Source organism: Oncorhynchus masou, chromosome 1, assembly GCF_036934945.1.
Source record: "Oncorhynchus masou masou isolate Uvic2021 chromosome 1, UVic_Omas_1.1, whole genome shotgun sequence".
In the NCBI taxonomy this organism is placed as follows: domain Eukaryota; kingdom Metazoa; phylum Chordata; class Actinopteri; order Salmoniformes; family Salmonidae; genus Oncorhynchus; species Oncorhynchus masou.
The window spans coordinates 13,171,461-13,188,960 of NC_088212.1; the positions used below are offsets into that span (position 1 = coordinate 13,171,461).

General features: G+C 44.0%; 1 protein-coding gene across 1 annotated transcript in view; it reads right to left on the reverse strand.

The window, feature by feature from the left end:
• frmd3 (FERM domain containing 3) overlaps positions 1–17,500 on the reverse strand; it is a 147,914-nt gene that overhangs the window by 13,323 nt on the left and 117,091 nt on the right. The window contains exon 15 of the mRNA XM_064975209.1: positions 15,247–15,281. Within this exon, the coding sequence (XP_064831281.1) occupies positions 15,247–15,281 (35 nt within the window). The remainder of the gene's footprint in view (positions 1–15,246; positions 15,282–17,500) is intronic.

Genomic DNA, 17,500 nt, shown 5'->3' on the forward strand with positions numbered 1-17,500 from the left:
ACAACACTAGAACACAGAACAGACTCCAACACTAGAACACAGAACAGACCCCAACACTAGAACACAGACTCCAACACTAGAACACACAGAACAGACTCCAACACTAGAACACAGTGACTCCAACACTAGAACACAGAACAGACTCCAACACTAGAACACAGAACAGACTCCAACACTAGAACACAGAACAGACTCAACACTAGAACACAGAACAGACTCCAACTAGAACACAGAACAGACTCCAACACTAGAACACAGAACAGTACTCCAACACTAGAAAAGCTGATGATAAAGAAGAACAGACTCCAACACTAGAACACAGAACAGAAAGAACAGACTCCAACACTAGAACACAACACTCAGAGAAAACAAACACAGATTTACACAGAACAGACTCCAACACTAGAACACAGAACAGACTCCAACAACACTAGAACACAGAACAGACTCCAACACTAGAACACAGAACAGACTCCAACACTAGAACACAGAACAGACTCCAACACTAGAACACAGAACAGACTCCAACACTAGAACACAGATCAGACTCCAACACTAGAACACAGAACAGACTCCAACACTAGAACACAGAACAGACTCCAACACTAGAACACAGAACAGACTCCAACACTAGAACACAGAACAGACTCCAACACTAGAACACAGAACAGACTCCAACACTCCAACACTAGAACACAGAACAGACCCCAACACTAGAACAGAACAGACTCCAACACTAGAACACAGAACAGACTCCAAAACTAGAACACAGAACAGACTCCAACACTAGAACACAGAACAGACTCCAACACTAGAACACAGAACAGACTCCAACACTAGAACACAGAACAGACTCCAACACTAGAACACAGAACAGACTCCAACACTAGAACACAGAACAGACTCCAACACTAGAACACAGAAACAGACTCCAACACTAGAACACAGAACAGACTCCAACACTAGAACACAGAACAGACCCCAACACTAGAACACAGAACAGACTCCAACACTAGAACACAGAACAGACTCCAACACTAGAACACAGAACAGACTCCAACACTAGAACACAGAACAGACTCCAACACTAGAACACAGAACAGACTCCAACACTAGAACACAGAACAGACTCCAACACTAGAACACAGAACAGACTCCAACACTAGAACACAGAACAGACTCCAACACTAGAACACAGAACAGACTCCAACACTAGAACACAGAACAGACCAACACTAGAACACAGAACAGACTCCAACACTAGAACACAGACTAACACTAGAACACAGAACAGACTCCAAAACAGAACAGACTCCAACACTAGAACACAGAACAGACTCCAACACTAGAACACAGAACAGACTCCAACACTAGAACACAGAACAGACTCCAACACTAGAACACAGAACAGACTCACAACACTAGAACACAGAACAGACTCCAACACTAGAACACAGAACAGACTCCAACACTAGAACACAGAACAGACTCCAACACTAGAACACAGAACAGACTCCAACACTAGAACACAGAACAGACTCCAACACTAGAAACACTAGAACACAGAACAGACTCCAACACTAGAACACAGAACAGACCCCAACACTAGAACACAGAACAGACACCCAACACTAGAACACAGAACAGACTCAACACTCCAACACTAGAACACAGAACAGACTCCAACACTAGAACACAGAACAGACTCCAACACTAGAACACAGAACAGACTCCAACACTAGAACACAGAACAGACTCCAACACTAGAACACAGAACAGACTCCAACACTAGAACACAGAACAGACCCCAACACTAGAACACAGAACAGACCCCAACACTAGAACACAGAACAGACTCCAACACTAGAACACAGAACAGACCCCAACACTAGAACACAGAACAGACTCCAACACTAGAACACAGAACAGACTCCAACACTAGAACACAGAACAGACTCCAACACTAGAACACAGAACAGACCCCAACACTAGAACACAGAACAGACCCCAACACTAGAACACAGAACAGACTCCAACACTAGAACACAGAACAGACTCCAACACTAGAACACAGAACAGACTCCAACACTAGAACACAGAACAGACTCCAACACTAGAACACAGAACAGACCCAGAACACAGAACAGACTCCAACACTAGAACACAGAACAGACTCCAACACTAGAACACAGAACAGACTCCAACACTAGAACACAGAACAGACTCCAACACTAGAACACAGAACAGACTCCAACACTAGAACACAGAACAGACTCCAACACTAGAACACAGAACAGACTCCAACACTAGAACAGACTCCAACACTAGAACACAGAACAGACTCCAACACTAGAACACAGAACAGACCCCAACACTAGAACACAGAACAGACTCCAACACTAGAACACAGAACAGACTCCAACAAGAACACTCCAGAACACAGAACAGACTCCAACACTAGAACACAGAACAGACTCCAACACTAGAACACAGAACAGACTCCAACACTAGAACACAGAACAGACCCCAACACTAGAACACAGAACAGAACTCCAACACTAGAACACAGAACAGACCCCAACACTAGAACACAGAACAGACTCCAACACTAGAACACAGAACAGACTCCAACACTAGAACACAGAACAGACTCCAACACTAGAACAGACAGACTCCACTAGAACACAGAACAGACTCCAACACTAGAACACAGAACAGACTCCAACACTAGAACACAGAACAGACTCCAACACTAGAACACAGAACAGACTCCAACACTAGAACACAGAACAGACTCCAACACTAGAACACAGAACAGACTCCAACACTAGAACACAGAACAGACTCCAACACTAGAACACAGAACAGACTCAACACTAGAACCAACACTAGAACACAGAACAGACTCCAACACTAGAACACAGAACAGACTCACAAACACTAACAGAACACAGAACAGACTCCAACACTAGAACACAGAACAGACTCCAACACTAGAACACAGAACAGACTCCAACACTAGAACACAGAACAGACTCCAACACTAGAACACAGAACAGACTCCAACACTAGAACACAGAACAGACTCCAACACTAGAACACAGAACAGACTCCAACACTAGAACACAGAACAGACTCCAACACTAGAACACAGAACAGACTCCAACACTAGAACACAGAACAGACCAACACTAGAACACAGAACAGACTCCAACACTAGAACACAGAACAGACTAGAACACAGAACAGACAGACTCCAACACTAGAACACAGAACAGACCCAACACTAGAACACAGAACAGACTCCAACACTAGAACACAGAACAGACCCAACACTAGAACACAGAACAGACTCCAACACTAGAACACAGAACAGACTCCAACACTAGAACACAGAACAGACTCCAACACTAGAACACAGAACAGACCAACACTAGAACACAGAACAGACTCCAACACTAGAACACAGAACAGACTCCAACACTAGAACACAGAACAGACTCCAACACTAGAACACAGAACAGACCCAACACTAGAACACAGAACAGACTCCAACACTAGAACACAGAACAGACTCCAACACTAGAACACAGAACAGACTCCAACACTAGAACACAGAACAGACTCCAACACTAGAACACAGAACAGACTCCAACACTAGAACACAGAACAGACTCCAACACTAGAACACAGAACAGACTCCAACACTAGAACACAGAACAGACTCACAGAACACTAGAACAGACTCCAACACTAGAACACAGAACAGACTCCAAACTAGAACACAGAACAGACTCCAACACTAGAACACAGAACAGACTCCAACACTAGAACACAGAACAGACTCCAACACTAGAACACAGAACAGACTCCAACACTAGAACACAGAACAGACTCCAACACTAGAACACAGAACAGACTCCAACACTAGAACACAGAACAGACACCAACACTAGAACACAGAAAAGACTCCAACACTAGAACACAGAACAGACTCCAACACAGAACAGACCCCAACACTAGAACAGACAGACCAACACTAGAACACAGAACAGACTCCAACACTAGAACACAGAACAGACTCCAACACTAGAACACAGAACAGACTCCAACACTAGAACACAGAACAGACTCCAACACTAGAACACAGAACAGACTCCAACACTAGAACACAGAACAGACTCCAACACTAGAACACAGAACAGACCCCAACACTAGAACACAGAACAGACCCCAACACTAGAACACAGAACAGACTCCAACACTAGAACACAGAACAGACTCCAACACTAGAACACAGAACAGACCCAACACTAGAACACAGAACAGACTCCAACACTAGAACACAGAACAGACTCCAAGAACACAGAACAGACTCCAACACTAGAACACAGAACAGACTCCAACACTAGAACACAGAACAGACAGACTCCAACACAGAACAGACTAACACTAGAACACAGAACAGACTCCAACACTAGAACAGAACAGACTCCAACACTAGAACACAGAACAGACTCCAACACTAGAACACAGAACAGACTCCAACACTAGAACACAGAACAGACTCCAACACTAGAACACAGAACAGACTCCAACACTAGAACACAGAACAGACTCCAACACTAGAACACAGAACAGACTCCAACACTAGAACACAGAACAGACTAGAACACAGAACAGACTCCAACACTAGAACACAGAACAGACTCCAACACTAGAACACAGAACAGACTCCAACACTAGAACACAGAACAGACTCCAACACTAGAACACAGAACAGACTCCAACACTAGAACACAGAACAGACTCCAACACTAGAACACAGAACAGACTCCAACACTAGAACACAGAACAGACTCCAACACTAGAACACAGAACAGACTCCAACACTAGAACACAGAACAGACTCCAACACTAGAACACAGAACAGACTCCAACACTAGAACACAGAACAGACTCCAACACTAGAACACAGAACAGACCCCAACACTAGAACACAGAACAGACTCCAACACTAGAACACAGAACAGACTCCAACACTAGAACACAGAACAGACTCCAACACTAGAACACAGAACAGACTCCAACACTAGAACAGACTCCAACACTAGAACACAGAACAGACTCCAAAACTAGAACAGACTCCAACACTAGAACAGAACTCCAACACTAGAACACAGAACAGACTCCAACACTAGAACACAGAACAGACTCCAACACTAGAACACAGAACAACACTAGAACACAGAACAGACTCCAACACAGAACAGACTCCAACACTAGAACACAGAAGACTCCAACACTAGAACACAGAACAGACTCCAACACTAGAACACAGAACAGACTCAACACTAGAACACAGAACAGACTCCAACACTAGAACACAGAACAGACCCCAACACTAGAACACAGAACAGACTCCAACACTAGAACACAGAACAGACTCCAACACTAGAACACAGAACAGACTCCAACACTAGAACACAGAACAGACTCCAACACTAGAACACAGAACAGACTCCAACACTAGAACACAGAACAGACTCCAACACTAGAACACAGAACAGACTCCAACACTAGAACACAGAACAGACTCCAACACTAGAACACAGAACAGACTCCAACACTAGAACACAGAACAGACTCCAACACTAGAACACAGAACAGACTCCAACACTAGAACACAGAACAGACTCCAACACTAGAACACAGAACAGACTCCAACACTAGAACACAGAACAGACTCAACACTAGAACACAGAACAGACTCCAACACTAGAACACAGAACAGACTCCAACACTAGAACACAGAACAGACCAACACTAGAACACAGAACAGACTAACACTAGAACACAGAACAGACTCCAACACTAGAACACAGAACAGACTCCAACACTAGAACACAGAACAGACTCCAACACTAGAACACAGAACAGACTCCAACACTAGAACACAGAACAGACTCCAACACTAGAACACAGAACAGACTCCAACACTAGAACACAGAACAGACTCCAACACTAGAACACAGAACAGACCCCAACACTAGAACACAGAACAGACTCAACACTAGAACACAGAACAGACTCCAACACTAGAACACAGAACAGACTCCAACACTAGAACACAGAACAGACCCCAACACTAGAACACAGAACAGACTCCAACACTAACACTAGAACACAACACAGAACAGACTCCAACACTAGAACACAGAACAGACCCCAGAACAGACTCCAACACTAGAACACAGAACAGACTCCAACACTAGAACACAGAACAGACTCCAACACTAGAACACAGAACAGACTCCAACACTAGAACACAGAACAGACCCAACACTAGAACACAGAACAGACTCCAACACTAGAACACAGAACAGACTCCAACACTAGAACACAGAACAGACCCCACTAGAACACTAACACTAGAACACAGAACAGACCCAACAAGAACACAGAATGAACCAGACTCCAACACTAGAACACAGAACAGACCCCTAGAAACACTAGAACACACAGAATGACACTAACAACTAGAACACAGAACAGACTCAACACTAGAACACAGAACAGACTCCAACACTAGAACACAGAACAGACTCCAACACTAGAACACAGAACAGACTCCAACACTAGAACACAGAACAGACTCCAACACTAGAACACAGAACAGACTCCAACACTAGAACACAGAACAGACTCCAACACTAGAACACAGAACAGACTCCAACACTAGAACACAGAACAGACTCCAACACTAGAACACAGAACAGACTCCAACACTAGAACACAGAACAGACTCCAACACTCCAACACTAGAACACAGAACAGACTCCAACACTAGAACACAGAACAGACTCCAACACAGACTAGAACACAGAACAGACCCAACACTAGAACACAGAACAGACCCAACACTAGAACACAGAACAGACCCCAACACTAGAACACAGAACAGACTCCAAAACTACAGACTAGAACACAGAACAGACTCCAAAAGAACACAGACTCCAGAACACAGAACAGACACCACAGAAAAGACTCCAACACTAGAACACAGAACAGACTCCAACACTAGAACACAGAACAGACACCAACACTAGAACACAGAACAGACTCCAACACTAGAACACAGAACAGACTCCAACACTAGAACACAGAAACACCAGAACACAGAACAGACACTAGAACACAGAACAGACTCCAACACTAGAACACAGAACAGACTCCAACACTAGAACACAGAAAAACTAGAACACTCCAACACTAGAACACAGAACAGACTCCAACACTAGAACACAGAACAGACTCCAACACTAGAACACAGATCAGACTCCAAAACTAGAACAGACTCCAACACTAGAACACAGAACAGACTCCAACACTAGAACACAGAACAGACTCCAACACTAGAACACAGAACAGACTCCAACACTAGAACACAGAACAGACTCCAACACTAGAACACAGAACAGACCCCAACACTAGAACACAGAACAGACTCCAACACTAGAACACAGAACAGACTCCAACACAGACTAGAACACAGAACAGACTCAGACAACACTAGAACACAGAACAGACTCCAACACTAGAACACAGAACAGACTCCAACACTAGAACACAGACTCCAACACTAGAACACAGAACAGACTCCAAAACAGAACAGACTCCAACACTAGAACACAGAACAGACTCCAACACTAGAACACAGAACAGACTCCAACACTAGAACACAGAACAGACTCCAACACTAGAACACAGAACAGACCCCAACACTAGAACACAGAACAGACTCCAACACTAGAACACAGAACAGACTCCAACACTAGAACACAGAACAGACTCCAACACTAGAACACAGAACAGACTCCAACACTAGAACACAGAACAGACTCCAACACTAGAACACAGAACAGACCAACACTAGAACACAGAACAGACCAACACTAGAACACAGAACAGACCCCAACACTAGAACACAGAACAGACTCCAACACTAGAACACAGAACAGACTCCAACACTAGAACACAGAACAGACACCAACACTAGAACACAGAACAGACCAACCTACACTAGAACAGACTCCAACACTAGAACACAGAACAGACTCCAAAACTAGAACAGACTCCAACACTAGAACACAGAACAGACTCCAAAACTAGAACAGACTCCAACACTAGAACACAGAACAGACTCCAACACTAGAACACAGAACAGACTCCAACACTAGAACACAGAACAGACCCAACACTAGAACACAGAACAGACTCCAACACTAGAACACAGAACAGACTCCAACACTAGAACACAGAACAGACACAACACTAGAACACAGAAAAGACTCAACACTAGAACACAGAACAGACTCCAACACTAGAACACAGAACAGACCCAACACTAGAACACAGAACAGACTCCAACACTAGAACACAGAACAGACTCCAACACTAGAACACAGAACAGACTCCAACACTAGAACACAGAACAGACTCCAACACTAGAACACAGAACAGACCCCAACACTAGAACACAGAACAGACTCCAACACTAGAACACAGAACAGACCAACACTAGAACACAGAACAGACTCCAACACTAGAACACAGAACAGACTCCAACACTAGAACACAGAACAGACTCCAACACTAGAACACAGAACAGACACCAACACTAGAACACAGAACAGACTCCAACACTAGAACACAGAACAGACTCCAACACTAGAACACAGAACAGACTCCAACACTAGAACACAGAACAGACTCCAACACTAGAACAGACTCCAACACTAGAACACAGAACAGACTCCAAAACTAGAACAGACTCCAACACTAGAACACAGAACAGACTCCAACACTAGAACACAGAACAGACTCCAACACTAGAACACAGAACAGACTCCAACACTAGAACACAGAACAGACTCCAACACTAGAACACAGAACAGACTCCAACACTAGAACAGAACAGACTCCAACACTAGAACACAGAACAGACTCCAACACTAGAACACAGAACAGACCCAACACTAGAACACAGAACAGACTCCAACACTAGAACACAGAACAGACCAACACTAGAACACAGAACAGACCCCAACACTAGAACACAGAACAGACTCCAACACTAGAACACAGAACAGACTCCAACACTAGAACACAGAACAGACCAACACTAGAACACAGACAGACTAGAACACAGAACAGACTCCAACACTAGAACACAGAACAGACCAACACTAGAACACAGAACAGACTCCAACACTAGAACACAGAACAGACCAACACTAGAACACAGAACAGACTCCAACACTAGAACACAGAACAGACTCCAACACTAGAACACAGAACAGACTCCAGAACACAGAACAGACTCCAACACTAGAACACAGAACAGACCAACACTAGAACACAGAACAGACTCCAACACTAGAACACAGAACAGACACCAACACTAGAACACAGAACAGACCCAACACTAGAACACAGAACAGACCAACACTAGAACACAGAACAGACTCCAACACTAGAACACAGAACAGACTCCAACACTAGAACACAGAACAGACTCCAACACTAGAACACAGAACAGACTCACTAGAACAGACTCCAACACTAGAACACAGAACAGACCAACACTAGAACACAGAACAGACTCCAACACTAGAACACAGAACAGACAGAACACAGACAGACTCCAACACTAGAACACAGAACAGACTCCAACACTAGAACACAGAACAGACACAACACTAGAACACAGAACAGACTCCAACACTAGAACACAGAACAGACCCAACACTAGAACACAGATCAGACTCCAACACTAGAACACAGAACAGACTCATCACTAGAACACAGAACAGACTCCAACACTAGAACACAGAACAGACCCAACACTAGAACACAGAACAGACTCCAACACTAGAACACAGAACAGACTCCAACACTAGAACACAGAACAGACTCCAACACACAGAACAGACACCAACACTAGAACACAGAACAGACTCAACACTAGAACACAGAACAGACCAACACTAGAACACAGAACAGACCCCAACACTAGAACACAGAACAGACTCCAACACTAGAACACAGAACAGACTCCAACACTAGAACACAGAACAGACTCCAACACTAGAACACAGAACTCCAACACTAGAACACAGAACAGACTCCAACACTAGAACACAGAACAGACTCCAACAGAACAGAACAGACCAGAACACAGAACAGACTCCAACACTAGAACACAGAACAGACTCCAACACTAGAACACAGAACAGACTCAACACTAGAACACAGAACAGACTCCAACACTAGAACACAGAACAGACTCCAACACTAGAAACACAGAACAGACTCCAACACTAGAACACAGAACAGACTCAACACTAGAACACAGAACAGACTCCAAAAACACAGAACAGACTCCAACACTAGAACACAGAACAGACTCCAACACTAGAACACAGAACAGACTCCAACACTAGAACACAGAACAGACTCCAACACTAGAACACAGAACAGACTCCAACACTAGAACACAGAACAGACAACACTAGAACACAGAACAGACTCCAACACTAGAACACAGAACAGACTCCAACACTAGAACACAGACTCCAACACTAGAACACAGAACAGACTCAACACTAGAACACAGAACAGACTCCAACACTAGAACACAGAACAGACTCCAACACTAGAACACAGAACAGACTCAACACTAGAACACAGAACAGACTCCAACACTAGAACACAGAACAGACTCCAACACTACAGAACAGACTCCAACACTAGAACACAGAACTCCAACACTAGAACACAGAACAGACTCCAACACTAGAACACAGAACAGACTCCAACACTAGAACACAGAACAGACTCCAACACTAGAACACAGAACAGACTCCAACACTAGAACACAGAACAGACTCCAACACTAGAACACAGAACAGACTAGAACACAGAACACCAACACTAGAACACAGAACAGACTCCAACACTAGAACACAGAACAGACTCCAACACTAGAACACAGAACAGACTCCAACACTAGAACACAGAACAGACCCCAACACTAGAACACAGAACAGACTCCAACACTAGAACACAGAACAGACTCCAACACTAGAACACAGAACAGACTCCAACACTAGAACACAGAACAGACTCCAACACTAGAACACAGAACAGACTCCAACACTAGAACACAGAACAGACTCCAACACTAGAACACAGAACAGACTCCAACACTAGAACACAGAACAGACTCCAACACTAGAACACAGAACAGACTCCAACACTAGAACACAGAACAGACTCACTAGAACACAGAACAGACTAACACTAGAACACAGAACAGACTCCAACACTAGAACACAGAACAGACTCCAACACTAGAACACAGAACAGACTCCAACACTAGAACACAGAACAGACTCCAACACTAGAACACAGAACAGACTCCAACACTAGAACACAGAACAGACTCCAACACTAGAACACAGAACAGACTCCAACACTAGAACACAGAACAGACTCCAACACTAGAACACAGAACAGACTCCAACACTAGAACACAGAACAGACTCCAACACTAGAACACAGAACAGACTCCAACACTAGAACACAGAACAGACTCCACTAGAACACAGAACAGACTCCAACACTAGAACACAGAACAGACTCCAACACTAGAACACAGAACAGACTCCAACACTAGAACACAGAACAGACTCCAACACTAGAACACAGAACAGACTCCAACACTAGAACACAGAACAGACTCCAACACTAGAACACAGAACAGACTCCAACACTAGAACACAGAACAGACTCCAACACTAGAACACAGAACAGACTCCAACACTAGAACACAGAACAGACTCCAACACTAGAACACAGAACAGACTCCAACACTAGAACACAGAACAGACTCCAACACTAGAACACAGAACAGACTCCAACACTAGAACACAGAACAGACTCCAACACTAGAACACAGAACAGACTCCAACACTAGAACACAGAACAGACTCCAACACTAGAACACAGAACAGACTCCAACACTAGAACACAGAACAGACTCCAACACTAGAACACAGAACAGACTCCAACACTAGAACACAGAACAGACTCCAACACTAGAACACAGAACAGACTCCAACACTAGAACACAGAACAGACTCCAACACTAGAACACAGAACAGACTCCAACACTAGAACACAGAACAGACTCCAACACTAGAACACAGAACAGACTCCAACACTAGAACACAGAACAGACCCCAACACTAGAACACAGAACAGACTCCAACACTAGAACACAGAACAGACTCCAACACTAGAACACAGAACAGACTCCAACACTAGAACACAGAACAGACTCCAACACTAGAACACAGAACAGACTCCAACACTAGAACACAGAACAGACTCCAACACTAGAACACAGAACAGACACAGAACAGACTCCAACACTAGAACACAGAACAGACTCCAACACTAGAACACAGAACAGACTCCAACACTAGAACACAGAACAGACTCCAACACTAGAACACAGAACAGACTCCAACACTAGAACACAGAACAGACTCCAACACTAGAACACAGAACAGACTCCAACACTAGAACACAGAACAGACTCCAACACTAGAACACAGAACAGACTCCAACACTAGAACACAGAACAGACTCCAACACTAGAACACAGAACAGACCCCAACACTAGAACACAGAACAGACTCCAACACTAGAACACAGAACAGACTCAACACTAGAACACAGAACAGACTAGAACACAAACACTAGAACACAGAACAGACTCCAACACTAGAACACAGAACAGACTCCAACACTAGAACACAGAACAGAACAACACTAGAACACAGACAGACTCCAACACTAGAACACAGAACAGACTCCAACACTAGAACACAGAACAGACTCCAACACTAGAACACAGAACAGACTCCAACACTAGAACACAGAACAGACTCCAACACTAGAACACAGAACAGACTCCAACACTAGAACACAGAACAGACTCCAACACTAGAACACAGAACAGACTCCAACACTAGAACACAGAACAGACTCCAACACTAGAACACAGAACAGACTCCAACACTAGAACACAGAACAGACTCCAACACTAGAACACAGAACAGACTCCAACACTAGAACACAGAACAGACTCCAACACTAGAACACAGAACAGACTCCAACACTAGAACACAGAACAGACTCCAACACTAGAACACAGAACAGACTCCAACACTAGAACACAGAACAGACTCCAACACTAGAACACAGAACAGACTCCAACACTAGAACACAGAACAGACTCCAACACTAGAACACAGAACAGACTCCAACACTAGAACACAGAACAGACTCCAACACTAGAACACAGAACAGACTCCAACACTAGAACACAGAACAGACTCCAACACTAGAACACAGAACAGACTCCAACACTAGAACACAGAACAGACTCCAACACTAGAACACAGAACAGACTCCAACACTAGAACACAGAACAGACTCCAACACTAGAACACAGAACAGACTCCAACACTAGAACACAGAACAGACTCCAACACTAGAACACAGAACAGACTCCAACACTAGAACACAGAACAGACTCCAACACTAGAACACAGAACAGACTCCAACACTAGAACACAGAACAGACTCCAACACTAGAACACAGAACAGACTCCAACACTAGAACACAGAACAGACTCCAACACTAGAACACAGAACAGACTCCAACACTAGAACACAGAACAGACTCCAACACTAGAACACAGAACAGACTCCAACACTAGAACACAGAACAGACTCCAACACTAGAACACAGAACAGACTCCAACACTAGAACACAGAACAGACTCCAACACTAGAACACAGAACAGACCCAACACAGAACACAGAACAGACAGACTCCAACACTAGAACACAGAACAGACTCCAACACTAGAACACAGAACAGACTCCAACACTAGAACACAGAACAGACTCCAACACTAGAACACAGAACAGACTCCAACACTAGAACACAGAACAGACTCCAACACTAGAACACAGAACAGACTCCAACACTAGAACACAGAACAGACTCCAACACTAGAACACAGAACAGACTCCAACACTAGAACACAGAACAGACTCCAACACTAGAACACAGAACAGACTCCAACACTAGAACACAGAACAGACTCCAACACTAGAACACAGAACAGACTCCAACACTAGAACACAGAACAGACTCCAACACTAGAACACAGAACAGACTCCAACACTCCAACACTAGAACACAGAACAGACTCCAACACTAGAACACAGAACAGACTCCAACACTAGAACACAGAACAGACTCCAACACTAGAACACAGAACAGACTCCAACACTAGAACACAGAACAGACTCCAACACTAGAACACAGAACAGACTCCAACACTAGAACACAGAACAGACTCCAACACTAGAACACAGAACAGACTCCAACACTAGAACACAGAACAGACTCCAACACTAGAACACAGAACAGACTCCAACACTAGAACACAGAACAGACTCCAACACTAGAACACAGAACAGACTCCAACACTAGAACACAGAACAGACTCCAACACTAGAACACAGAACAGACTCCAACACTAGAACACAGAACAGACTAGAACCAACACTAGAACACAGAACAGACTCCAACACTAGAACACAGAACAGACTAGAACCAACACTAGAACACAGAACAGACTCCAACACTAGAACACAGAACAGACTCCAACACTAGAACACAGAACAGACTCCAACACTAGAACACAGAACAGACTCCAACACTAGAACACAGAACAGACTCCAACACTAGAACACAGAACAGACTCCAACACTAGAACACAGAACAGACTCCAACACTAGAACACAGAACAGACTCCAACACTAGAACACAGAACAGACTCCAACACTAGAACACAGAACAGACTCCAACACTAGAACACAGAACAGACTCCCAACACTAGAACACAGAACAGACTCCAACACTAGAACACAGAACAGACTCCAACACTAGAACACAGAACAGACTCCAACACTAGAACACAGAACAGACTCCAACACTAGAACACAGAACAGACTAGAACCAACACTAGAACACAGAACAGACTCCAACACTAGAACACAGAACAGACTCCAACACTAGAACACAGAACAGACTCCAACACTAGAACACAGAACAGACAGAACAGACTCCAACACTAGAACACAGAACAGACTCCAACACTAGAACACAGAACAGAACACAGAACAGACTCCAACACTAGAACACAGAACAGACTCCAACACTAGAACACAGAACAGACTCCAACACTAGAACACAGAACAGACTCCAACACTAGAACACAGAACAGACTCCAACACTAGAACACAGAACAGACAGACTCCAACACTAGAACACAGAACAGACTCCAACACTAGAACACAGAACAGACTCCAACACTCCAGAACACAGAACAGACTCCAACACTAGAACACAGAACAGACTCCAACACTAGAACACAGAACAGACTCCAACACAGAACAGACTAGAACACAGAACAGACTCCAACACTAGAACACAGAACAGACTCCAACACTAGAACACAGAACAGACTCCAACACTAGAACACAGAACAGACTCCAACACTAGAACACAGAACAGACTCCAACACTAGAACACAGAACAGACTCCAACACTAGAACACAGAACAGACTCCAACACTAGAACACAGAACAGACTCCAACACTAGAACACAGAACAGACTCCAACACCACTAGAACACAGAACAGACCCAACCAACACTAGAACACAGAACAGACTCCAACACTAGAACACAGAACAGACTCCAACACTAGAACACAGAACAGACTCCAACACTAGAACACAGAACAGACTCCAACACTAGAACACAGAACAGACAGACTCCAACACTAGAACACAGAACAGACCCCAACACTAGAACACAGAACAGACTCCAACACTAGAACACAGAACAGACTCCAACACTAGAACACAGAACAGACTCCAACACTAGAACACAGAACAGACTCCAACACTAGAACACAGAACAGACTCCAACACTAGAACACAGAACAGACTCCAACACTAGAACACAGAACAGACTCCAACACTAGAACACAGAACAGACTCCAACACTAGAACACAGAACAGACTCCAACACTAGAACACAGAACAGACTCCAACACTAGAACACAGAACAGACTCCAACACTAGAACACAGAACAGACTCCAACACTAGAACACAGAACAGACTCCAACACTAGAACACAGAACAGACAACACTAGAACACAGAACAGACTCCAACACTAGAACACAGAACAGACTCCAACACTAGAACACAGAACAGACTCCAACACTAGAACACAGAACAGACTCCAACACTAGAACACAGAACAGACTCCAACACTAGAACACAGAACAGACTCCAACACTAGAACACAGAACAGACTCCAACACTAGAACACAGAACAGACCCCAACACTAGAACACAGAACAGACCCCAACACTAGAACACAGAACAGACTCCAACACTAGAACACAGAACAGACTCCAACACTAGAACACAGAACAGACACCAACACTAGAACACAGAACAGACTCCAACACTAGAACACAGAACAGACTCCAACACTAGAACACAGAACAGACTCCAACACTAGAACACAGAACAGACTCCAACACTAGAACACAGAACAGACTCCAACACTCACAACACTAGAACACAGAACAGACTCCAACACTAGAACACAGAACAGACTCCAACACTAGAACACAGAACAGACTCCAACACTAGAACAGACAGAACACAGACAGACCCAACACTAGAACACAGAACAGACTCCAACACTAGAACACAGAACAGACTCCAACACTAGAACACAGAACAGACTCCAACACTAGAACACAGAACAGACTCCAACACTAGAACACAGAACAGACCCAACACTAGAACACAGAACAGACTCCAACACTAGAACACAGAACAGACTCCAACACTAGAACACAGAACAGACTCCAACACTAGAACACAGAACAGACTCCAACACTAGAACACAGAACAGACTCCAACACTAGAACACAGAACAGACTCCAACACTAGAACACAGAACAGACAGACCCAACACAGACTAACACTAGAACACAGAACAGACTCCAACACTAGAACACAGAACAGACTCCAACACTAGAACACAGAACAGACTCCAACACTAGAACACAGAACAGACTCCAACACTAGAACACAGAACAGACTCCAACACTAGAACACAGAACAGACTCCAACACTAGAACACAGAACAGACTCACAACAGACTCCAACACTAGAACACAGAACAGACTCCAACACTAGAACACAGAACAGACTCCAACACTAGAACACAGAACAGACTCCAACACTAGAACACAGAACAGACTCC